The sequence below is a fragment of the Sus scrofa genome, chromosome 12 (assembly GCF_054392235.1).
Source record: "Sus scrofa isolate SSC_HxYL_T2T_F1_AM1 chromosome 12, Sscrofa_HxYL_maternal_Yorkshire_Landrace_v2.0, whole genome shotgun sequence".
NCBI lineage: Eukaryota > Metazoa > Chordata > Mammalia > Artiodactyla > Suidae > Sus > Sus scrofa.
This window is the reverse complement of record NC_139394.1, coordinates 5,810,375-5,833,375: the sequence shown is the minus strand read 5'-3', so window position 1 is coordinate 5,833,375 and position 23,001 is coordinate 5,810,375. Positions and strand designations below refer to the sequence as shown.

The 23,001-nt window shown below is 62.5% G+C and overlaps 2 protein-coding genes across 12 annotated transcripts in view; one reads left to right on the top strand and one right to left on the bottom strand.

Moving 5' to 3' along the window:
- Positions 1-21,668, top strand: part of MYO15B (myosin XVB) — a 34,390-nt gene extending 12,722 nt beyond the window's left edge. Inside the window, exons 16-64 of one of the 6 annotated variants that reach the window (XM_084983434.1) lie at positions 645-722; positions 902-1,017; positions 1,105-1,150; positions 1,287-1,411; positions 1,813-1,930; positions 2,169-2,332; positions 5,428-5,521; positions 6,133-6,189; positions 6,490-6,547; positions 6,760-6,890; positions 8,539-8,634; positions 8,743-8,978; positions 9,062-9,240; positions 9,436-9,508; positions 9,977-10,138; positions 10,463-10,563; positions 10,652-10,728; positions 10,858-10,942; positions 11,132-11,236; positions 11,367-11,488; positions 11,588-11,833; positions 12,061-12,142; positions 12,277-12,369; positions 12,447-12,708; positions 12,796-12,883; positions 12,998-13,211; positions 13,922-14,034; positions 14,243-14,302; positions 14,917-14,992; positions 15,127-15,245; positions 15,437-15,555; positions 15,633-15,774; positions 15,885-15,996; positions 16,086-16,240; positions 16,657-16,760; positions 16,912-16,972; positions 17,065-17,137; positions 17,536-17,612; positions 18,883-18,959; positions 19,051-19,166; positions 19,265-19,359; positions 19,454-19,531; positions 19,644-19,740; positions 19,880-20,022; positions 20,171-20,286; positions 20,521-20,654; positions 20,799-20,932; positions 21,025-21,165; positions 21,262-21,668. In XM_084983434.1, the coding sequence (XP_084839560.1) occupies positions 645-722; positions 902-1,017; positions 1,105-1,150; positions 1,287-1,411; positions 1,813-1,930; positions 2,169-2,332; positions 5,428-5,521; positions 6,133-6,189; positions 6,490-6,547; positions 6,760-6,890; positions 8,539-8,634; positions 8,743-8,978; positions 9,062-9,240; positions 9,436-9,508; positions 9,977-10,138; positions 10,463-10,563; positions 10,652-10,728; positions 10,858-10,942; positions 11,132-11,236; positions 11,367-11,488; positions 11,588-11,833; positions 12,061-12,142; positions 12,277-12,369; positions 12,447-12,708; positions 12,796-12,883; positions 12,998-13,211; positions 13,922-14,034; positions 14,243-14,302; positions 14,917-14,992; positions 15,127-15,245; positions 15,437-15,555; positions 15,633-15,774; positions 15,885-15,996; positions 16,086-16,240; positions 16,657-16,760; positions 16,912-16,972; positions 17,065-17,137; positions 17,536-17,612; positions 18,883-18,959; positions 19,051-19,166; positions 19,265-19,359; positions 19,454-19,531; positions 19,644-19,740; positions 19,880-20,022; positions 20,171-20,286; positions 20,521-20,654; positions 20,799-20,932; positions 21,025-21,165; positions 21,262-21,321 (5,610 nt within the window). In that variant the 3' untranslated portion in view covers positions 21,322-21,668. Of the gene's footprint in view, positions 1-644; positions 723-901; positions 1,018-1,104; positions 1,151-1,286; positions 1,412-1,812; positions 1,931-2,168; positions 2,333-5,427; positions 5,522-5,727; positions 5,942-6,132; positions 6,190-6,489; positions 6,548-6,759; positions 6,891-8,538; positions 8,635-8,742; positions 8,979-9,061; positions 9,241-9,435; positions 9,509-9,976; positions 10,139-10,462; positions 10,564-10,651; positions 10,729-10,857; positions 10,943-11,131; positions 11,237-11,366; positions 11,489-11,587; positions 11,834-12,060; positions 12,143-12,276; positions 12,370-12,446; positions 12,709-12,795; positions 12,884-12,997; positions 13,212-13,921; positions 14,035-14,242; positions 14,303-14,916; positions 14,993-15,126; positions 15,246-15,436; positions 15,556-15,632; positions 15,775-15,884; positions 15,997-16,085; positions 16,504-16,656; positions 16,761-16,911; positions 16,973-17,064; positions 17,138-17,535; positions 17,613-18,882; positions 18,960-19,050; positions 19,167-19,264; positions 19,360-19,453; positions 19,532-19,643; positions 19,741-19,879; positions 20,023-20,170; positions 20,287-20,520; positions 20,655-20,798; positions 20,933-21,024; positions 21,166-21,261 lie in introns of those variants that run through there. The other 5 variants (XM_084983437.1, XM_084983439.1, XM_084983438.1 and 2 more) reach the window with 5 other exon arrangements.
- A 2-nt stretch (positions 21,669-21,670) lies between these two features.
- Positions 21,671-23,001, bottom strand: part of RECQL5 (RecQ like helicase 5) — a 37,811-nt gene continuing 36,480 nt past the window's right edge. For all 6 annotated transcript variants that reach the window (XM_084983578.1, XM_084983579.1, XM_021066623.2 and 3 more), the window contains 3 exons: positions 22,769-22,993; positions 22,471-22,540; positions 21,671-22,391 (listed from right to left, as the gene is read on the bottom strand). In XM_084983578.1, the coding sequence (XP_084839704.1) occupies positions 22,291-22,391; positions 22,471-22,540; positions 22,769-22,993 (396 nt within the window). In that variant the 3' untranslated portion in view covers positions 21,671-22,290. The remainder of the gene's footprint in view (positions 22,392-22,470; positions 22,541-22,768; positions 22,994-23,001) is intronic.

Sequence of the window (23,001 nt, the reverse complement as noted above, 5' to 3'; positions counted from 1 at the left end):
GTTGTTTTTGTCCTTGTTGAGGTGTAAGAGTTCTCTGCATAATCCGGATATCAATCCCTTATCCAATCTGTGCATATGGAGGTTCCCAGGCTAGGGGTCCAATCGGAGGTATAGCTGCCAGCCTATCGCCAGAGCCACCAAAATGCTAGCTCCGAGCCACATCTGCGATTGACACCACAGCTCAGGGCAATGCCAGATCCTTAACCTGAGCGAGGCCAGGGATGGAACCCGCAACCTCATGGTTCCTAGTTGGATTTGTTTCCGCTGCGCCACGACGGGAACTCCACCTTTCACTCGCTTAATACTACATTTTAATGCACTGTAGTTTTTCATTCAGATGTAATCGAGGCTTTACCTAATTTTTCTTCTGTTGCCTGTGCTTTTAGGAAATCATCGCCAAGTCCAATGCCATGAAACTTTCTCCCTTGGTTTTCTTCCAAGAGTTTTATAGCTCCAGGTCTTACCTAGAGGTCTTTGATCCATTCATTTTGAGTGAATTTTGGTATATGGCCTGAGATAAGCGCCCAACTTCAAAGGTGCCTTTAACTCGGAGGGGAGAGGCTGGACTCTGACAAAGGGACAGGCCTCCACACCCGGCCTTCCCTCCTTGGCTTCCCCTCCTGAGCCCACATTATATCTTGCAGGTTCACAAGTTTTTAAACAGAAACCGGGATGGCCTTGACCCTGCCGTGGTGGAAATGCTCGCCCAGAGCCGGCTCCAGGTGCCTCTGCCAGACCCCCCCAAACTCTGTCCCCCCATTCTGCTCTCCTCACCCACACAGACTTGGCCAGGGGCTTGCCTTCACGATACTGGCACCTTGAACCTTTGGCTGGCCCAGCCTGGCTCCCCGGGGGGCAGACGGGCCCAGGTGAGCCAGCTGGGCGCCTTTTGACCCCACAGCTGGTGGGCAGCCTGTTCCAGGAAGCAGAGCCTGAGTCCAGGGGAGGTCGAGGCAAACCCACACTGGCCTCTCGCTTCCAGCGTTCCCTGGGGGACCTCATAGCCCAGCTTGGCAGGTGAGAATAGTGCCCCCCCGACCCCTGACCCCAGGGAGATTGAGTGGGGGGCCAGTCTGTGCTCAGTGACCTTCCTCCACCCCCCAGGAGCCATGTCTATGCCATCCAGTGTCTCAGCCCCAACCCGGGGAAGGTGAGCTCTCTCAGCGCCTGGCCCTGCCCTTCGCAGCCACCCTCACCCTCCTCGTGCCCTGCCCCTCGGCCCCCACGCTTTGAGCTCCCCCCGCCCCCGACTCCAGCTGTCCCGGGCTCTGTCCCCATGGCCACAGCTTCCGGGCCTCTTTGATGTGGGGCACGTGGCAGAGCAGCTGCGCCAGGCGGGCATCCTGGAGGCTGTGTGTACCCGCAGCGCCAATTTCCCCATCCGTGTGCCCTTCCGGCTCTTCCTGGCCAGGTAGGGCCCCAGGATGGGGGCAGGCAAGCATGCGGGTGCTTCAGGGCCAGGACTCCCTAGGAAGGCCGACTGGGGGACTGGGGCTCCTTCAGGCTGGAGCCGGACCCACCTCCCCAGGGACCTGGGCCTGACGTCCAACCATCCCTCCCTCCCTCCCTTCTCTCTCCTTCCATCCCTGCTTCCTTTCGTCTTCATCACCCCTGTACCCCTCCACGCATTCACCCGCCCCTCCTCCTTTGAGCGAAACTCTCCTGGGTGCCCGGCACATAGTAGGTGCTTTCCAAAGCATTGTTGAATGACTTACTGACTGAATAGAGCCCAAGGGGCTCGGGTATCAAATGAGTGTGGAGAACGGTCCCTGCTTTGCTTGTTCCGACCTCAGTTCTCTGACCTTGGGGCAGGTTCCGGGCCCTGAGGACAGAGGGGCAGGGAGAGCTCTCTGACAGGGAGCAATGTGGCGCTATCCTAAGCCAGGTGCTCGGGGCTAAATCCGACCTCTGTCACCTGGGAGCCACCCAGGTGCGTGATGCCTACCTGCAGGGTGGTGGGCATGGCTGGAAAGGGGGAGGAGCATTCTGGCACTTACTCAGCATTTGGTGGTCCCTCTGGGTGGCGGGGAGATTTGGGGTGGGGCTGGCTGTCCTGGGCACCCCAATAGAATCGAAGGAAGGAGGCTGAAGCATTGGGAGAAAGATGGGGGGCCCTGGCCACTTGGTACCCAGCCTGGCTTGCCTCCAGCCCAAACCTGTGCCCCCAGGTTCTGCTGCGAGAGCCAGGCTGGCAGCAGCTGGAGCAGCACCGGGCCGAGCAGCGCACCCAGGCCCTGCTCACCCTGCACCGAGGCCTCCGTGTCTGCATCTCCTGCCAGCGCCTCCGTCTCTTGCCACGGATGCAGGCTCGCGTGCGTGGGCTCCAAACCAGGTCTGCAGGGTGGGGTGAGGCTGTAAGCCTCCTCCAAGGTGGTGGGGGCGGGTCGTAGGACCTTGAGGCAAGTCTGCCTGCATCCCATTGGCACTGGACTCTTCTTGACAGCATCCCCACCCATACCGTCTCTGCTTGAATACCCTCTGTCACAAGCAGCTCATTACCTGTCAGGGCTACTCAAATCTGCAGTCTTTTAAAAAAAATCTTCTGGAGTTCCCATCGTGGCGCAGTGGTTAACGAATCCAACTAGGAACCATGAGGTTGCGGGTTCAGTCCCTGCCCTTGCTCAGTGGATTAACAATCCGGCGTTGCCATGAGCTGTGGGGTAGGTTGCAGACGCGGCTCAGATCCTGCGTTGCTGTGGCTCTGGTGTAGGCCGGTGGCTACAGCTCCAATTCAACCCCTAGCTTGGGAACCTCCATATGCCGCAGAAGCGGCCCAAGAAATAGCAAAAAGACAAAAAAAAAAAAAAAAAATCTTCTAATGTTTTTGGCTGTACCCATGGCCTGTGGAAGGTCTTGGGCCAGGGATCAAACCTGCGACCCAGGCCACTGAAATGACAGCATCAGATCCTTAGCCTGCTGAGCCGCCAGGGAACTCCTCAAATCTGTGGTCTCGACTCCTTGACTATTCTTTTTTTTTAGTCTGTTCTCCACTCTGCATCAAGAATACTCTTTTAGGAGTTGCTGTCATGGCTCTAGTGGCTAACAAATCCGACTAGGAACCATGAAGTTGCGGGTTCGATCCCTGGCCTCGCTTAGTGGGGTAAGGATCCGGCATTGCTGTGAGCTGTGGTATAGGTCACAGATGCGGCTCAGATCCCATTTGGCTGTGGCTGTGGCTTAGTGTAGGCCAGCAGCTACAGCTCCGATTCGACCCCTAGCCTGGGAACCTCCACATGTCGTGGGTGCAGGCCTAGAAAAGACAAAAAGACAAAAAAAAAAAAAAAAAAAAGAATACTTTTAAAAGGGTGACTTGGGAGTTCCTGTTGTGTGGCGCAGCTGGTTAAGAACCTGACACAGTGTCCTCGCTCAGCGGGTTAAGGATCCGGCATTGCCGCAAGCTGCGGTGTAGGTCATAGATGGGGCTCGGATCCGCGTTGCTGTGGCTGTGACATAGGCTGGTGGCTGGGGGTTTCCAATTCGACCCCTAGCCTGGGAACCTCCATATACCGTAGGTGTGACAATAAAAAGAAGGACTAGCAAGTGTGACTCAGGTTGTGTGAGGCCCTGCCTACCCCTCCCGCCTCAATTCAGGGCAGCCGTTTCCACTCCAGGCTCTTGGCCTCCTTGGTCTGCCGATGCTCCCTCGGCCGTCTCACCTGTCAGCTCCGCCCTGCCTCCCCTTCGCCGCCCACCTGCCGCGTCCGCCGGCGGCTGTGGGTGGACCATCTTCTCCGTCCAGCCCGGGCCAGATGCTGGCGACGCAGGGGCGAAGGCAGAGATGGTGCCTCCCAGGCCAGCTGGGGAGTCAAAGGCAGCTGGTAAACCAGCTGCTGTCCCCCCAAAGGGGATTGTTAAAGCACTGAGAACAAAATGACAGCAGAGCCGTGGACACCACAGAAGCCCTGCAGAGGGGGTACCCCTCACCTCTGTTTCCAAAACATTTTCTTCTTCTTCCTTTTTTTTTTTTTTTTGTTGTTGTTGTTGTTGTTGTTGTTGTTGTTGTTTTAGGACCGTACCCATGGCATATGGAGGTTCCCAGGCTAGGGGTCCAGTCGGAGCTACAGCTGCCGGTCTACACCACAGCCACAGCAACACAGGATCCAAGCCATGTCTGTGACCTACACCACAGCTCACAGCAACGCCGGATCCTTAACCCACTGAGCGAGGCCAGGGATCGAACCCTCGTCCTCGTGGATACTAGTTGGGTTTGTTAACCACTGAGGCACGACGGGAACTCCTCCAAGCCATTTTCATCACCAGCAGGAACTCTGTAACTGGTTCAGCAGCGATTCCCCGCTCGCCCTTCCCTCTCGCCCTGGGTAACCTCTCGTCTACTTTCTGTTTCTGTGAGTTTGCCTGGTTGAGATATGTCATCTAAGTTGACTCATGCAATATTTCCTTCTGTTTTTTTGCCTGTGACACTTGGAAGTTCCTGGGCCAGGGATTGAACCCATGTCACAGCAGTGACAATGAGGGGGTTTTAACCCACTGCACCACAAGGGAACTCCCCCAGTATTTCCCTTTCTGTCTGGCTTACTGCACGAAGTAGAACGTTGTCAGGGTTCATTCATGTCAGAACATGGGTCAGGACCTCCTGTCTTTTTTCTGGCTGAAATTGGTTTCATTGCTTGGATGGCCGGAAGGACAGGTGGTCTGAACCCAGGTAGTCAGCTCCAGAGTCTCAGATCTTTTTTTTTCTTTTTATCTTTTTGCCTTTTCTAGGGCCGCTCCTGAGGCATGCGGAGGTTCCCAGGCTAGGGGGTCGAATCGGAGCTGTAGTCACCGGCCTACGCCAGAGCCACAGCAACATGGGATCTGAGCCGCATCTGCTACCTATACCACAGCTCACGGCAACGCCGGATCCTTACCCCACTGAGCGAGGCCAGGGATCAAACCTGCAACCTCATTCATGGTTCCTAGTCGGATTCGTTAACCACTGCACCACGATGGGAACTCCCAGAGTCTCAGATCTTAATCCATGTGCTCAGTAGCTTCTTGGTTTACCTGATCTCCTTTTTCTTTTACTTCTTTGGTCCTTTTAGGGCCGCCCCTGCGGCATATGGAAGTTCCCAGGCTAGGGGTTGAATTGGAGCTGCAGCTGCCGGCCTACACCACAGCCACAGCAATGTGAGATCTGAGCCACTTCTGAGACCTATGCTGCAGCTTGCAGCAACACTGAATCCTTAACTCACTGAGTGAGGCCAGGAATTGAACCCGCATCTTGAGGGATACTAGTCTGGTTCTTAACCCGCTGAGCCACAAAGGGAACTCCCACCTTCTCTTCTTCCAAAGTGTCCTATCTTTGCCTGTTGCTTCTGTTAACGGGGGGACTCCCCTGGGGTGAGAGGTTGCCTTCGTGTCTGGGTCTGGGGGGCTCAGATACTGGGGCTAAGTTTGGACTCCTCACTATCCCCTCTTGGCCTCCAGGAAGAGCTGCCTCCGGCGGCGGGCGGCCCTGGGGCAGGTGAACGCCATCCTGTTGGTGGCCCGGCCCCTGCTCAGGAGACGGCAGAGACGACAGGTGAGGCGTGTGGATGGGGTTGCTGGTCCCCGGGCAGCTCAGCGTAGGTGAGCCCAACCCCGATGGTGCCCGCGCTCCAAGCCCAGCCAAGGGCCGAGGGCAGCCTGTGGCCTCCGGGCAGTCATTGGCTTCCTTCGCACCTGCCCACCCCCAGGGCCTGACTCTCCCCTCCCTGGGGGGGCCCTTCCCATCCTCTCCAGCCTCCCACCCTGGGCTGCGCCCCTCTCTTGCCTGATGACTCTAATTTGAGGGCCATAAAGCAGCTCAAAGGGCAGTGCCCACATGCACCCCCCCCCGGCTGGCCCCTCCCTGGCTGGACTTTGTCCCCTGGGACCATTCCTTCCCTTCTTCCTGCCCTTCTTCCTGCCCTCCTCCCAGTGCCCTGGCAGACGGGCAGTGACACCCACGGCGCTTAGGCTGGTAAGGGCTCCAGAGGGCTGGGGGCAGACAGCTGGCCCCCCGTGGCTCTGCCCTGGGGTTCCTCCGCCGCTGGAGTCGGGGCCTCTCTAGGGCAGGAGGGGCAGCTGGACTGCCGGGCTGGGGAGGAGCCTCTAGGGAGCCCGTGGCGACGCCTCACAGGTCATCTGCTCCTCCTGCCTGCCCTCAAACAGCTTGGGCATCGACGTGGCTGGCATAGCGGCGGGGCCGCCGAGAAGGTGCCGAGCATGGTAGGTGCCTGGAAGCTGGAGGGGGTTTTGCTGGGTCGTGAGCCTGCTGAATCTGGCATGGCTTGAGGGAAGGCTAGGGGCCCCAGGGGCACCGCGATGGCTCCTGTCCCTCAGGCGCATCCATTGTGCCCCCCCAAGAAGAGGACCGGGGTGCCCTTGGCTTCCCCCTGAGTGCTCCGGGGCCCCGCCTGTTTGAGTGTCCAGGACTAGAGTCCTTGGTCTTCAGAGGGGAAGTTAATAGCCCTGGGGCAAGGCGGGCCCCTGGGTCTCACTTCCTGGTCCCTTGCTTGTCTCTGCCAGGAGCTGGGGCGCTTGGAGATCCCAGCCGAGCTGGCTGTCATGCTGAAGACAGCAGAAGGCGAGTCTCCGTGGCTGCCATCCCTGCTGCGACCCCCTTGTGCCCGGAGCATCTGTCCCTGTGACCCTTCCCTCTGATGCTCCAGGCCTGCCCCCGCCCCCCCCACTTCCAGCTCCCTCTGTGCGGGGCTGGGGGCTGATGGTGGGAGGCGGAGGCTGTGCCAGTCAGGCGGCTTACCTGGGCGTTTCTGGGCTGCCTCTGTTGTCCTCCAGGCCGCCAGCACGCCCTGGCCCAGAGCATCACTGAGTCCCTGCCCCCGGAAGTGCCTGCGCGGCCCAACCTGGCCCTCCCGCCCAACATCGACCAGTTCCCCTTCTCCAGCTTCATCTCCACCGGCTTCCAGGTGGGCCTCGGTGCCTCCTGGCTGGCACCCGTGTTCCCCAGATATTAGCCCCTGTCAGGTGGAAGCTGGGTCTATCTTCCTTTCTCCAAACCCCACCCCACCCACCAACACCCCCACCCCTGTGGTGGGGGCTGTGGGTGCAGATGCTTTGCTTGGGGAGAATCTCTTGAACCCAAATGTCTCTCTCTCTTATTCTTTTTAGGGCCGCACCTGTGGCATATGGAGGTTCCCAGGCTAGGGGTCGAATCGGAGCTGTAGCCACCAGCCTACGCCAGAGCCACAGCAATGCAGGATCTAAGCCGTGTCTGTGACCTACACCACAGTTCACGGCAACGCCGGACCCTTAACCCACTGAGCGAGGCCAGGAATCGAACCTGCGTCCTCATGGATACTAGTCAGGTTTTGAACCCAAATGTCTCTTATTGTTACTTATCTGTGACCCACACTTTGTTACACCTGCGGCTGCCCAGCCATTGAAGCCGTGTTCGTTAAAGCGTGTGTAATGACAAGGCAGAGTGTCCGGGCTGCGATGATGGAAACAAAAGCAGGATTCAAATTCGCACCTGGAGGAGTTTCCGCTGTGGCTCGGTGGAAACAAACCCCACTTAGTGTCCATGAGGACATGGATTCAATCCCTGGCCTTGCTCAGTGGGTTAAGGATCTGGCTTTGCCACAAGCTCTGGTGTAGGTCACAGATGTGGCTTGGATCTGGCGTGGTTATTGGCTGTGGTGTAGGCCAGTAGCTACAGCTCCAATTCAACCCCTAGCGTGGGAACCTCTGTATGCTGCAGATGCAGCCATAAAAACATAGTAATAATCGCACATAGAGTGGGATCCCAGTTTGGTTAAGAACTGGGCGAGGTGGGTGGGGATGTGTGTCCACATAGAAAGTAAGACCAGAACGAGAGAAGCTAAAACGTTGCTGTGGTCACATCTGGCAAATGGTGGTTTTTATTCTCCATTCTTTTCCATTGCCTTTTTTTTTTTTTAATTATTTTTTTTTTTCCTTTTTAGGGCCACCCTCATGGCATATGGAGGTTCCCAGGCGTGGGGTTGAATCGGAGCTACAGCTGCCGGCCTCCACCACAGCTCACAGCAACCCCAGATCCGTAACCCACTGAGCGAGGCCAGGGATTAAACCCACAGCCTCGTGGTTCCTAGTCGGATTCGTTTCGGCTGTGCCACGACGGGAACTCCCTATTCTTTTTGTTGTTGTTGTTGTTATTGAAATATAATTGATTTATGATGTTGTGTGAGTTTCAGATACAGCAAATTGATTCCATTATATATGTGTATATTTATTCTTTAGATTCTTTATTATCAGAGGTTATTAAGATATTGCCTGTGCTCTGCAGTAGGTCCGTGTGGGTTTCCTATTTTATATACAGTAGTGTGTGTATTTTAATCTCAAGCTCCTAATTTTCCCTCCCTCCTCCGTGTTTTCTGCATGTCCAGGCTTTCATTTTCTAATGAGAAAGAACAAACTGAGATGTATTTTTAAGATGGCTTTCCTCGCCAGCCCCTCTTCCTGTCGCAGGGCGCATGCTCCCCTCCCCTGGGGCTCCCCTGGGGCTCCCGTGGGGCTGTGTCCGGCGGGGCAGCACAGACCAGCCCTGCTCAGGTGCCCCGTCACCCTCCCTTTTTGCAGGAGCCATCCCTGCCCCACCCTGGGCAGCTGCTGGCCAAGCCCTTGACCCGGCTGGACGGTGACAGCCCTCAGCATGCCCTGGATATCAACAAGGTGGTGAGTGACACACGGGGAGAGGACAGGGTGTGTCCCGGGCCGGGGATGCTGGCTGGGCACAGGAAGCCCTGCATGGCCGGCCGGCCTCGCCTCGTTTTGTGTCTGCAGATGCTGCGGTTCCTGGGGGACGGGTCCCTGCTGCCCTGGCAGGAGCAGACGATGGGTCAGTACCTGGTGCGGCAGGGCCAGCGCCGGCCGGGGCTGCGGGACGAGCTCTTCAGCCAGCTGGTGGCCCAGCTCTGGCACAATCCGGACGAGCAGCAGAGTCAGCGCGGCTGGGCCCTCATGGCCATCCTGCTCAGCGCTTTCCCGCCAAGGCCCACCCTGCAGAAGCCGCTGCTCAAGTAAGATGCCCGTGGGTGGGAGCCCCGTGGGTGGGGTTGGCGGGCCGCCCCGCCCCCACAGCAGCTTTGTGCTGTGCCCGCAGGTTTGTGTCTGACCAGGCCCCCAGGGGCATGGCAGCGCTGTGCCAGCACAAGCTGCTGGGGGCCCTGGAGCAGACGCAGCTGGCCCCTGGGGCTGCACGGGCTCACCCACCCACCCAGCTCGAGTGGACGGCCGGATGGAGGCGGGGCCGCATGGCGCTGGACGTTTTCACCTTCAACGGTGATGCTCAGGCCTCCCCAGGCCCACAGAGGAGCCTGCCCTGCACCCCTGCCCTCCCAAGACCCCCTCCCCGCCTAGCCCTCCCGTTGCATGCCCTGTGACCCTGACCTCCCTTGGAACCCCCATGGGACCATGGCCCCTTCCCCTCGGGGGGACCCTGCCCCCCCTCACTCTTGCCCCACCTCGTCCCCACAGAGGAGTGCTACTCGGCCGAGGTGGAGTCCTGGACCACGGGCGAGCAATTTGCCGGGTGGATTCTGCAGAGAAGGTGGCGGGGGGCCTGGGCTGGGGCGGTGGGGGGGTGGTGGCCAACACTGACCCTTGTCCCCTCCTCCTCCTGTGTCCTCATCCTCCCGCCAAGCACCTCCTGCAGCTGCTCCTGCAGGCCCAAGGTCAAAGCCAGCTCCCTAGAGTGGGTGGAGGTGAGGGGCTGGGGCAGGTGGGCAGGGTCCAGACAGTAGATTCAGGATGGAGAGCAAGCAGAGAGCGTATCACTAGATCCGGGCCAGACTCGAGCTAAGCAGGTGAACAGACAAGAGCATCAGAGCCGATGCAGAAGTCGAGGCCTGAGCAGCAAAAAAAGACCACGCTCTCTCTGAGGGAAACCGGGTCCTCAGCCAGGTTCCTGTCCCCTTCCGCAGCCCCCTCCCCCCGGCCCGCCCTCACATCCTTGCCCCCTCCAGATGGTCATCTGCATGGCTGACCGCCCCCCTGCTAACTCCCTTGTCTCGCCCAGAGGCCTGGACACGCCCCCGCGTGGTTGGTCTGTGTCACTGCACTCCAGGGACTCCTGGGAAGACTTGGCTGGCTGCGACTTCGTGCTGGACCTCATCGGCCAGATAGAGGACCTAGGGGACCCGGCCAGTCCCCACAGCTACCCCATCGCCCCCCATGGCCCGTAGGTGCCACCCCAACACCCCTGCCCTGGCCTTGTCCTGTCCCTATCCTGTCATACATAACCCCCACAGCCTCTGTACCCTGGGGTTCACAGATGCTGCCACAGGCCCGGCCCAGCCCCCCCAAGCCTCCTCATACCCCGTGTGAGCAGCTTGTATACCTTGCCTCAGCCCGGGCACCCCTCTAGCCAAAGTGCCCCCCTTGCCACGGCACCCCTCCCCAGCCAAGACCCCCCCCCCGCCAGCCAAGACCCCTCTCCTCCCCAGTCAAGACCCCCCCTCCCCAGCCAAGACACCTCCTTAGCTGGGCCCACTATCTCCTGCAGAGCCAAGGACATCCCCCCAGCCCCGAGCCTCCAGGCCCCCTCACTGCCCCCAGGTCCCCCTCCAGGTCCAGCCCCAACACTGCCCAGCAGGAGTCACCCAGGTAAGGCTGGGAATGGGCCCGCAAGGTTGGCGGAGTGTTGGGTGCAGGAGGCCGTGTGCCCCGGGCAGGTGACACTAATTCTCCACAGGGGAGTCCCGGACCTCAGGGAGCCTGGACGGCTTCCTGGACAACCTCTTCGAGCCAGTCCTTTCCCCAGGCCTCAGCGTGAGTGTCCTGCATGCACCCCCATCCCACCCCACCCCTGCCCCTGCCCCAGTGGGGCCTCTGCTGCCCCTCCCAGCCGTCCCAGGGCTCTAGCTCTGACCCTGTGACCTGTCATCTTTGTCCCTTCAGGATCTGGAGCGAGGCAGGGCTCTGAGCGGCCGCATGAAGGGAGGAGGCTCTATGGGGCCCATGCAGCAAGGCACCTACCCCATGGGTGAGTGCAGGGCCGAGCACCCATCCAGTCTCCCTGCCCAGCAACACAGATGGGCGTGGCCTGGGACCCCCAGGCAGCTTCGGTCAGAGCTGCAGCCTGGTGGCCCATGCTGTTCTCTTTGCCTGGGGCTGGAGAGAGGCTGCCTGTGGGCCCAGGTACAGACTGACTGGGAGGGCCCTGTTCCCTCAGTGTACCCAGCAATGATGCAGATGCCTGGGTACCAGCCAGCCATGATGCCTGCGCCCATGCCCATGCCCATGATGCCAGCTATGGGAGCAGTCCCCGCCATGCCAGGTAAGGCTGGGCTGTGGCCACCAGGTCCCTTCCAGTAGGGACTGGAGGAGGGAGGGTCCTGCCAGGGGCCTAGCAGCCTGTGAGCTTGGCCATGGCACTCACTCGCCCTGACCACCTGCCGAACTCACAGCCATGGTGGTGCCACCGCAGCCCCAGCCCCAGCCCCAGCCCCAGCCCCTGCTTCCCAGCGTGGATGCAAGGCAGCTGGCAGTCCAGCAGCAGAATTTCATCAACCAGCAGGCTCTGATCCTGGTGAGGAGGGGCGGGGCCCATGGAGGGCCTGGGGGCTGTGGTCTGGGGGACAGCCGAGCAGGCCAGCTCTGACCTGGCCCACCGCCCCTCCCACTTTAGGCGCAGCAGATGACAACCCAGGCTATGACCCTGTCCCTGGAGCAGCAGACAAAGCAGCTCCAGAGACAGCGTCAGGCCCAGGCCCAGCCTCAAGCCCCCAGAGATGCCTCCCCACCCCCGCCCCCAGCCGTCACCCCCAAGCCCAAGAATCCACCTGCCCCCCAGAAGCCACCCACCCCCGAGAAGCTGCCCGCCCCCCAGAAGCCAGCCACCCCTGAGAAGAAGCCAGAGCGTACCCTGGACCTGGTAGGTGCCTGCCTGCCTGAGCGGGGGGGAGTCGAGGCCAGGCAGAGGGCAGGGCCTAGAGAGGTCACCAGGCTCCAAGGGGGCAGAGATGGGAGACACTAGGTCGGGGGGTGCAGGAAGATGCAGAAAAGATGCTTCCAGGCCCCAGTTCCAGGGATCCGAGCAGATTTGTTGTGAGAGCAGCAGCTTGGCTGCACGGCTGCTTCTTCACTGCCCCTTCCTGCCAGCAGGAGCCCACCCAGGAGGCTGAGGACAGGCCTCAGCGGCCCAAGAGCTTCCAGCAGAAATGGGAATATTTCCAGAAATTGGGTGAGGACACTTGGGGTGGCAAGCCCCCCCCCCAGGAACTCAGCCACCACCCCCACCTGGCCAGGGGATGGTGGGATGCACCCCACTCCTTGGGGTCAGTGTGGCCTGTCCAGGACCTACTGGGATGCTTACAGGGCAGCCGCAGGTCAAGGTCAAGACGATGAAGCCTCCAGCCAAGGTGCAGATCCCGCAGGGGGAGGAGCCAGAGGAGGAGCCGCAGAGAGCAGGTGGTGGGGATGGGGGCGGGGGGGGCGGGGCCTGCGGGGCTGCGCAGGGTCTCACTCGTTCCTCTCCTCCTGTTCAGTGCCGTCCCCTCCCTCTCCCCCTCCCCCTGTAGCGAAGAAGCCACTGGCAAAAGGTGGGGCCAAAGCTGCACAGGAGGCTGAGGCCAAGCCAGCCCCGGAGGCCGTGCCGGGCAGTGGCCACAGGCCGGCCCAGGACAGAGCCGTGGTGCGCAGCGGGGACCCTGAGCCGCGGCGGGCAGAGCCCAGCAGGGAGATCCGCAACATCATCCGCATGTACCAGAGCCGCCCGGGCCCCGTGCCTGTGCCCGTGCAGCCGTCCAGGTGTGCCCTGGTGGGGTGGGGGGCGGCCAGGGCTGCCCACTCCCCAGGGGGTCACCCTGTGGGCTCACGACCTCTTCGTCCTCTCAGGAAGCCCCCTCAAAGTTTCCTAAAGAAAAACAACCCTAAAGACGAGGCTCTGGCTAAGCTGGGGATCAACGGCGACTCGCCTGCTTCGGTGAGGCCCGCCCCGTCCAGGGCACGGAGGCCACGCGCCAGAGTCCTCCTGAGGCTCCCCGGGCTCAACCTGGCCGGTAGTCACAGCCCGCGTGTGTTCTCTGCCCCTCCCCAGACGCCGTCCCCCAGCCCAGGGAAGGGCCCCCCGCCAGCTGTGGCCCCTCGACCCAAGGCTCCACCTCGGCTTGGGCCCTCCAACTCCATCAGAGAGAAGCAGGGGCCCCTTCGCCAGCTGTTCAGCCAGACGCCGCCCACCACCCAGAAAACCCCACCCCCACCCCCACTGCCGCCACCCTGGGAACCAGGGACCCCTCCAGCTGAGCCCCGAGGTAAGGAAGCCCACAGTCCTGGGCGGTGGGCTTTGTGGGCGCGGGGGCAGGACTCCTGGCAGCCTCTCACCGCTCACAGCCAAGGCCCTGGACTTTGGAGCCATGGGTGAGGAGCCCCGGCTTCCGCATTCTCACCTGGGGCAGGACCTGGGCCCCCCTGGGGCCTGTCTGGCACAGAGGGACTGTCACACAGGGCACTGTCCTCAGTGCAGCCCCAGCAGCTCCGTCAGGGACTTAGTGGCCCTGCTGACATGGTCTGGGCGGTCCACGCACGGCAGGGACAGCAGGCAAAGTTGGAGTTGGGGAGTTCCCATTGCAGCTCAGGGGGTTAAGGACCCAACTAGTATCCATGAGGATGCAGGTTCGATCCCTGGCCTCACTCAGTGGGTTAAGGGTCCATTGTTGGCACAAGCTGTGGTATAGATGGCAGATGCAGCTCGGATCCAACGTTGCAGTGGCTGTGGTGTAGGCTGGCAGCTGTAGCTCCGAATCAACCCCTAGCCTGGATACTTCCATATGCCGTGGGTACAGCCCTAAAAAGAAGAGAGAAAGAGAGAAATAGAACTTGAGTTTTAAAAAAGAGTTGGGGGCAGGAGGGAGGCAGCAGAGGTAGACAAGCCGGGCCCCAGGCAGGTAAGTGTCCCCTCTCCCCATGCCCCCCATTCAGCTCTAAGCCTGATGCTCTCCCCCCGCCCCGCCCCATCTGCCAGGCTTGGTGGCGCCCATGGGGGACCAGGGGGTCACCACTCAGCTGCTCATGCCCTCGGGCAGCGTGTGCTTCTCCTACACCAACACACCCTGGAGGCTGTTCCTGCGCAAAGAGGTGGGCACGAGGGCAGGCAGCTGGCTTGCCTGGAGGGCAGGGGATAGGGCACAGGCTGTGGGGAAGCCAGCATGGGACCCCAGCATCTGCTCCCCCCATGCAAACCCTGGGGACTGCTTTTCTCTGGGCCCCAGAGGCAGGGGTCACGGGAGGGGGCTGGCAGGGGCACCACTCCCAACCTCTCTGGCTCTCCCGTGCCCTCGTCCAGGTATTCTACCCCCGGGAGAACTTCAGCCATCCCTACTGCCTCAGGCTCCTCTGCGAGCAGGTGAGAGCCCAGCCCACGCGCGACGTGTAGACAGACTGCTCACCCCAGCCCTGGCGGGACGCTGCTGGGTTTCGAGCCCTGCTTTCCTTTAATCCTCCCAACATCCCTCGGAATCAGGACCATTTTCGACTTAAAACGAGGGTTAGGGAGTTCCCGTCATGGCGCAGTGGTTAACGAATCCGACTAGGAACCATGAGTTTGCAGGTTCGATCCCTGGCCTCGCTCAGTGGGGTAAGGATCCGGCATTGCCATGAGCTGGGGTGTAGGTCGCAGACGCGGCTCGGATCCCACGTTGTTGTGACTGTGGTGTAGGCCGGCAACTACAGCTCCGATTGGATCCTTAGCCTGGGAACCTCCATATGCCACAGGAGCAGCCCAAGAAATGGCCAAAAAACAACAACAAAAAAAACAAACAAGGGTTAGGAGTTCCCATGGTGGCTCAGGGGAAGGGAACCCAACTCGCATCCACAAGAACGCCTGGCCTTGGGAGCCCCCACGTCCCTCTCTGCTCCACACGCACCCATGGGCTCTCCAGCTTTCTCCCCCTGCGTGGCCGCTTCTGTGGGGGGCTGTGACCTCGGGACCTGGGGGTGACCCCCCGGCTTTGCCCCCAGATCCTCAGGGACACCTTCGCAGAATCCTGTATCCGGATCTCCCAGGACGAGCGGCGCAAAATGAAGGACCTGTTAGGTGGGGTCCAGGGACCCTGGCGTCAGGGAGCTGGGATGCTGGGGGTTGGGCCTGCCTGGAGGAAGGGGGAGGCTCCAGGGCCCCTCTCCCCATGAGGGAGCCTGAGGACAGCCTGGGGCCACTTTTGCCCGCAGAGGACCTGGAGGTGGGGCTGGACTCGCTGGACACAGCTGAGGACAGCGTCAAGAAGCGTATCGTGGTGGCGGCCAGGGACAACTGGGCCAATTACTTCTCACGCATCTTCCCGGTCTCGGTCAGTGCGGCTGGGGTGGCGGCGCCCAGTCTGAAGCCCAGCTTGGGCCCCAGAGCAGGGACGAGAGCAGGGGGCTGGCCCCCCCGTGGAAGGGGGCCCGGCAGCACTGGCCTGAGCAGCCCCCGCATATCTCGGGTGGTGGTGGGGAGCCAGGAGCCTGTCAGTGACCCCCCCCCCCACCTTCCGGGCAGGGTGAGAGCGGCAGCGACGTGCAGCTGCTGGCTGTGTCCCATCGGGGGCTGAGACTGCTCAAGGTGACCCAAGGCCCCAGCTTCCACCCCGACCAGCTGAAGACTCTCTGCTCATACAGGTGAGCCTGGGCTGGGCTGGCGGGGGGGCGGGTTGCTGGAGAGGCGCCCCCGGCTGACGCCCCCACCCTCTGCGCAGCTTTGCTGAGGTGCTGGGCGTGGACTGCCCGGCTGACTCCACCCTGGAGCTGTCGCTGAAGGGGGAGCAGCTGGTGCTGCACACGGTCCGGGCAAGAGCCGTCAAGGCCATGGTCGAGCTGTTCCTGAGCGAGCTCAAAAAGGCGAGTGTGGCCGGCCGGCTGGAGGGTGAGGCCGGCCGGGGAGCAGGTGGGACGGACAGGGTCACCCGCAGGCTGGCCGCTCACCCGTCTGCCCGTCTGCCCGCCCGCAGGACTCGGGCTACGTCATTGCCCTGCGAAGCTACATCACGGATGACCACAGCCTCCTCAGCTTCCAACGGGGGGACCTCATCAAGCTGTTGCCAGTGGCCAGTCTGGAGCCAGGTAGCCCCAGGGGGAGGCAGGGCAGCTGGCAGGGGGCGGGCAGCAGGGTCCAGTGGGTGAGGCGCCGTCCTCTCCTTGGGTGTCTCCAGGCTGGCAGTTTGGCTCCACCGGGGGCCGTTCTGGACTCTTCCCTGCTGACACCGTGCAGCCGGCCGCCGCTCCAGACTTCTCCTTCTCGATGGAGCAGAGGAGCGGCCGGCGCAAGAGTCAGCTGCAGCGCGGCGAGTGGGATAGGGCGTCGGAGGTGAGGAAGACGGGAGAGGCCGAGGCGAGGCCTAAGTAGGCCTCAAGGAAGGAAAGGGCTCGATCGGCCCCCGAGCGGCCAAGGACCACCCCCCGCCTGGTGGGCAGCGCTTGGTCTGATGCGGTCTCTGCCCGCTCCATTTCTTGCCCTGTCTCCCCAGCAAGACTGTGAGCTCCCTGCGGGCAGGGGCTGGGCGGTCTGCCTCTCGTGCATCCCTCGTGGTACCTAGTGCTGCTCAATAAACGGCTCGTGACTTGCCTGGCTCCCGGTGGTGTGCTCACTGCAGCTGCTCTGCCTGCTCCTCTCCGGCGGGGATGGGCTGCGGGCGGGGGCAGGGCCTCTTGATAGGCTAGGGGGCATGCAGGTGACATGAGGTCTCCAGTGCTGCTAAGCTCCCTGCCTGCCCCCGGAGCCAGGCGCACAGTGACACCTCGGCCACCTACGTTGCCCTGCCCACGGACTCCCACGACTACACCATGCAGGAGTTTGCTCTGCTCTACTTCCGGAGGCCCCAGACGTTGTGAGTGCCCCGGGCCCAGCACACACCTCTCCATCCTCAGCCTCCCTGAAGTGGGCCCAGGCTCTTGGCACCCTCCCTGCCCAGCCTGGGACGGGGGATGGGGGACAGGAGGGCCCAGCAAGCAGGGCTGTCTTCCTCTCTGCCCCTTCAGGCTGGGCCAGACGGGTGAGGCTGAGAGGAAGGCCATGGCCAGCCTGGTGCAGTTCTCCAAGGTGAGAGGGGCAGGGTGGGGGCAGTCAGGTCGGGGGACCTGCCCCCGTCCCCCAGACCACGTTGGTCAGCCAGCCAGCCTCTTTGGCCGCAGGTTCCCATCCAGGAATCACTCCTCAGCTTCAGTGATGAGGACATGAACCAGCAGGCTGTGAAAAGCTTCCAGGGTGAGTGGTCACAGCATCCTGGGTCCTCATGTCTGCGGTGCCTTGACCTGGGCTCCTCGCCTTCTCTCCTTGGGTCTGCCCACTCAGGGAAGCTCACCATGGCTCCTGAGTCCCGAGGCCCTCCTCACCTCCTTCGACTCGTGCCCAAGGGGTTGTGGGTTGTGTGGAGTCTGGGCTTGGAGGCAGCGGTGGGTCCAGCCGGCTATGCCCTTTGTGGAGCTCCGAGTGCCCACAGAACCTCTTGGAACCCTGTCTTGTCATCAGTAAAGGCAAGACTGCCGCGCTGCCTGGCTCACATGCACTCTGAGAAGGGTGTGAGACAGCGGGGAAAGCCCTGCGAGGGGACAGCATGGGCCTGGCCATGCTCACCGCGTGTGCTTCCCACCCTCTGCCCGCAGCTCTGATGCAGGTCATGGGGGACCAGCCCAAGCGCTGGGGCAAGGACGAGCTGGACCTCATCTACGGGCTGCTGAAGGTACGATGAGCCGTGTGCTGGGAGCTGCGAGTAGACGCTGAGAACCCCCGGGGCCCCTTCCTGTCCCCCTGCCCAGGCTGCCACGGGAACCCCGGGCCTTTGGTCACTAGACATTCAAATCATCCAAAAACATTTATTGAGCACCTGTTACATGGTGGGGGAGTGAGAGAACCAAGCAGGCCGAGTGCCCGCGGAGCTCACAGCCTAGTTAGAGGGTCAGTAAACCATGATGCAACCCGTCGGGGGCAAAGTGCCTGGAGAGTGATAGAGCAGGAAGTGGCTGCCACTGTGCAGAAGGCTTGGTGACAAGGTGACCCTGGAACAGTGATCTGAAGGTGGCCAGGGAGTAAGGTGTGTGCGTGGGGGCAGCGCATGTGTGGGGGTGTGGGGGGACGGGGCGACAGTCCCGAGGGAGGGTGAGCCTCGGCTCCAAGGGCCAGTGGGGCCGGAGCCCAGCAAGCTGCGGAGAGTGGAGGGGGAGGCCGGGGAGGCAGCGGGTCCAGGTCACGGTGGGCTTTGTCGGCCACTGTCGGGGCTTAGATTTTTCGAGAGAGAGGAGATCACTGGAGGGTTTTAAGGAGGGACGTGGCTTACATTTTGTGGGGTCATTCTGCCCCTTGGTGGTGATTCCGGGAGTTTAAGAGCACGGAGGAGGCTACTGCCTCGATCCCAGAGGTAGCAGCAGAGGTGAGGGGACGACTCCGAGCAGCAGGGTTTGCTATGACATGGACATGGGGTGCACCTCAGTGACACCGAGGGCTTGGCCAGAACAATGCTCGTCTCCCACCGGAAGCCCGAGTGAGGGGCGGGGCTGGCCTGGTGGAGGACCTGGGGACACGGGACGCTTGAAATTCTAGGCTTCCAAGTGGAGGGTCTGGGTTTCAAGGGAGAAGTCCGGGCGGGGGGAGGCTCCGGGAGTCAGCAGCTGGGGGAGCAGCTGAGACCACCAGGGAACAAAGGCAGACAGAGCCCCAAGTGCACCGCAGCCCTTCAAGTTCAAGGAGATGAGGGCAGCCGGCAGAGATGACTAAGACAGAGGGACCAGAGGAAGAGGACATGGTCAAGCATGGCCTGGAGCCTGGTCACCTAAAGCCAGTGACCTAGCAGGTGACCAGAAATGCAGAGTGCGACCAAGACCGAGAGATGACTTTGGGCTGTCACCTGGACCCGACCCCCTGCCCGTGGCCATTAGGACTCCTGCCTTCAGCTCCCGCGCCACCCCTCACTCCACCGCACCGCCGCTCCACCCCTGCCCTTCCTGTCCCCACAGCTGTGCCGGGAGAAGGACAACCTGAGGGATGAGATTTACTGCCAGGCCATCAAGCAGGTCACAGGACACCCCCGGCCGTGAGTGTGGGGCCGGGCTGGTGGGGGCAGCAGAGGGGCTCTGGGGCGTGGCCGCTGTTGCGATCTGCAGCCCGGCCCCTCTACCCTGCAGGAAACACTGTGCTCGAGGCTGGAGCTTCCTCAGCCTCCTCACGGGCTACGTGCCCCCATCAGCCACGCTGATGCCCTACGTGACCAAGTTTCTGCAGGACTCGAGCCTGAGCCAAGGTGCCTGTGGCGGGGGGGTGAGGGGCTTCAGCTGGGGTCCGGCTGCTGGGGGAAGGGTTTGGAGATGCTCATGACCCCTGCCTGGCTCCGCTCTGCAGAGCTGGCCCGGAGCAGCCAGGAGCACCTCCAGCGCACAGTCAAGTATGGGGGGCGCCGGCGACTGCCCTCCCTGAGCGAGATGCGGGCTTTCCTGGTACTGGGGCGCAGGCGGCTGGGGCTTCCCGTTGCGGGGGGGGGAGCTGTGGCCCCTGGCCACCAGGGGCCTGACCCTGGACCTGCCTTGGCAGAAAGGACACGTAATCCACCAGCTTCTAATTCACCTGCCTGGGGGTGTGGATTATAAGACCACCATCCGCACCTTCACGGTGAGTGCGGGGCCGCAGGGCAGGGGCTGGGACAGGGGAGCCATGGGCATCAGTTCTAGGGGATTCCCCCCCGCCCAGCCTCCTCCCCTCACAGCCCTGCCCGCACGTCCAGGTGGCAGCAGAACTCCTGGAGGAGCTGTGCAGGCAGATGGGCATCGGGGACCCTCAGGAAGTGCAGGAATTTGCCCTCTTCCTCATCAAAGGGGACGGTGAGCCACCCGGCCTGGGGCGGAAGCGGGGCCAGGCGGGACTCCGGGAGCTGGCCTCACCTGCCAGGTCCACTCTTGTGGCCGTGGGTGAGGCAGTTCCCATGCCCGGGCGGGCTGTGGACCTGGGCTCCCCGCGCAGGTGAGCTGGTGCGGCCCCTGTGGCCCCAGGAGTACCTCAACAGCGTGCTGGACAAGGACGTGAGCCTGCACAGCCGGCGGCTCGACTGGGAGACCCAGCTGCACTTCGACAATCCCACCTACATCGGCACCCACTTCAGCCAGGTCAGCCCCACCGGCCCCGTGCGGCTGTGCTGCCCGAGGGCCAGTCCCTCCCCGGGCGGGGGCCGTCCAAGCCTGCTCCCCCTCCAAGGAGAAGGGATGGTGGCAGGAAGGGGCTTGAGCCCCCGCTGCCCCCTCACCGCCCCCCCAGGTGCAGCGGGATTACCTGCAGGGGCAGCTGTTGGTCAGCGCCCAGGCCGACGCCCAACTCGCCAGGCTGGCGGCCCTGCAGCACCTCAGCAAGGGCCTCGAGGAGCCCCCCTCAGAGTGAGTGTGACCTCGGCCCCCACCCCCATCCCCTCCTCTAAGGTCACGGCCCCTTGTATCCTTCATGGCTCTGACCCCATGGGGGCTGTGGACATCTGGCCCACCCCACGCTCAAGGGCAGGGCCCAAGCCTCATTCATGGGTCTGGAGCCCCAGTCTTGCCCACGTTAGCCACTGGCTCATTTATTTGGCACCCGCTGCATGCCCAGCCCTGACTGACCAGGCTGTGTCCTAGGCAAGACCTACTGGCTTACTTGCCGAAGCAGCTGCAATGGCAGGTGAACCTGACCGCCATCAAGAGCCTGATAGGCCAGGAACTGAAACAGCTGCAAGGGTGCAGCTCCCAGGACGCACAGATCAGCTTCATTGGTGGGTCTGGGGCGACGGGGCAGCTAGGGCAGAGGCGGGAGGCCCAGGAAGGAAGGGCTGGGCCTGCCTCCCACCTGGGGACAAAGTTGGGCGGGTCCCAGGGCCCCAGTGGTCGGAACTCCTGCCCCGGCCCTCCATCCACAGAGGCCGCGCGCGTGCTGCCCCTTTTTGGCTACACTGTCTACACGGCGCTGCGAGTCAGCCGGCCAGGCCTGCCCAGCCCCAGCCTCCTGGGGCTGAACCGCCAGCACCTCATCCTCATGGACCCCAGCTCCCAGGTGGGCCTGCGCACCCTCCGGCCCCTCCTCTCCCGCCACCCGCACTGGCCCCTGGCACAGAGGGACTAAGGCTCCGCTCTCTGCACCCCCAGCAAGTGTGCTGCTCCATCGCTCTGAAGGACCTGCAGCGGATGCACCTGCTGAGCCCGATGGAGGCAGAGGGCTCCCCAGGCCTGGAACTCAACTACGGCCCGGCCGCCAGCCCCGAGACCATCTGGTTTGAGCTGCCGCAGGTGTGTGGCCTCGGCTCACCCTGGGACAGTGGCACATGCCGCACCCAGACGTGCTGAGCCGGGGAGCCCTGTCCTCATGGGCCCTTGTCCGCGCAGGCCCAGGAGCTGAAGCACACCATCGCCTTCCTGCTGGACAGCGAGCCTCCCAGCCCCTAGCGGCCTGGCTTCAGCAAGAGGACGGCAGGAGGGGCAGAGCCGAGGACAGGACCCCTCCACCCCAGCCCAAGTCTCACCCGGATGCTCTCCCCTGGGTGCTGTTCAGGCCATTTTGGTTTTGACTTCACCGCCCGGCTGTTCTGGAACCGGCCCTGTAGAACGGGGATGCTACAGGGACTTCAGCTGGCAAGAGTCGTGAGACTCCTTCTGGGGCGGGGGCTGCAGGCACCCGGCTTGGGCGGCTGATGTTGCCCAGTCTGGGGTGAGGCCCACCTGGGCCCACCGTCAGCATGAGCCTGGAGCTGGAGAAGCAGCTGCTGAGGAAATAAAACTCCTGGGAGACCAGGGCTGTGCGTGTGTGCGTGTGTGTCAGAACAAACCGCACTTTATTCCTCTGGTAAACAGCTCGGTCCCGCCGGCCTCCTGCCCCAGGGCTGAGCGGGAGCAGGGCCTGGCTGCCGCCCTCTTCCCATGAGCTCGGTACCTGGGCGGGGCTGGAGGCTGGTATCACGAGGGCGGGCAGTGGCGGGGGACAGGAGGCAGCAGCGGCGCTTCCTGGGTAGCCCCTGAGGCCTTGGACCAGTGCACCTCACCCCCGGCTTCAAATGTGTTTAGTATAAGAGGTGGAAGAACCTCTGTCCCTCCGTTCCTCTGGCAGCAGCCACACTTCCTGACACTTGCTAATGCGGCTCAGAAAATCCAGCCAGAAGGGCCAGGAGAGGCTAGGAGAAAAAGGGCCTCAGGCTTTGCAAGCAAAATGAAAGCTGGGCTGACCTCGGAGCCCCAACTTCGATCAGGGAGGTGGCTGGGCCCACTGCCCAAGCCAGGCGTGGGTGGAGGGGGACAGCGAGAACAGAGCATGGCCTCCTGGCGGCAGCAGGCCGCCCACCTTCCCGGTTCCCCAGCGAGGCCCAGGCTGGCCTGTGGTGGGGTCTGGGGACGAGGCTGGTCCCGTCAGGCAGCGGGCGGTCATCTCCGCGGGCCACACAGGCCGTGCCAGTCAGCTTCACTCTCGCACCGGGCTCGGCCGTGGAACAGCTGCTTAATGACCTCGCGGGCCTCTTCCTTCACTAAAGATTCGGGGCGGGGAGGGTGAGGGCCTGCGGAGCCCCCGCAAGTCCCTCCCGGCCCAGTGATGCCGGCACTCACCGCTCCTGCCCCGAGAGGGGTCCTGAGTCAGCGAGTGAGAGAGGTGGCGGGCGAAGGCCTTGAACAGCTCCTGCAGGCAGAGGGGGACGAGGAGCGGAGAGCGCAGACCCCTGCCCACCCCCTCCCCGCCAAGGGACCCCCCAGCCATGACCCGAGAGCAGAGCAGACCAGGGAGGGGGGCAGTGGGCCCCTGGGCCGGCCTGCCTCCTCCCTCTTTGGTCCGGGGCTCATGCTCCCTGCCTGCCACCCCCAAATGCCCCAGACCCAGGGGAGCACAGGGCCCACCCACCTAGCCTACCTTGGATGCGAACTTGCCCTCCTTGTAGAAAGGGGTCAGGCACTTGACCACAACATTTGCGGCCTCCTTCAGGGAGACGCCAGGAGCCGAGAGCTGGCAGGAGCCTGGGGCCATGGGGTTCAAGGTGCCGTGATCGCTGGCTGAGACACTGCCCCTGGCATCAGCTAGGATGGAGGCCTCGGCTGAGGGCCGTGCCTTCTTCTGAGCCTGGCTCTGTGGGTTCTCCTGGGCAG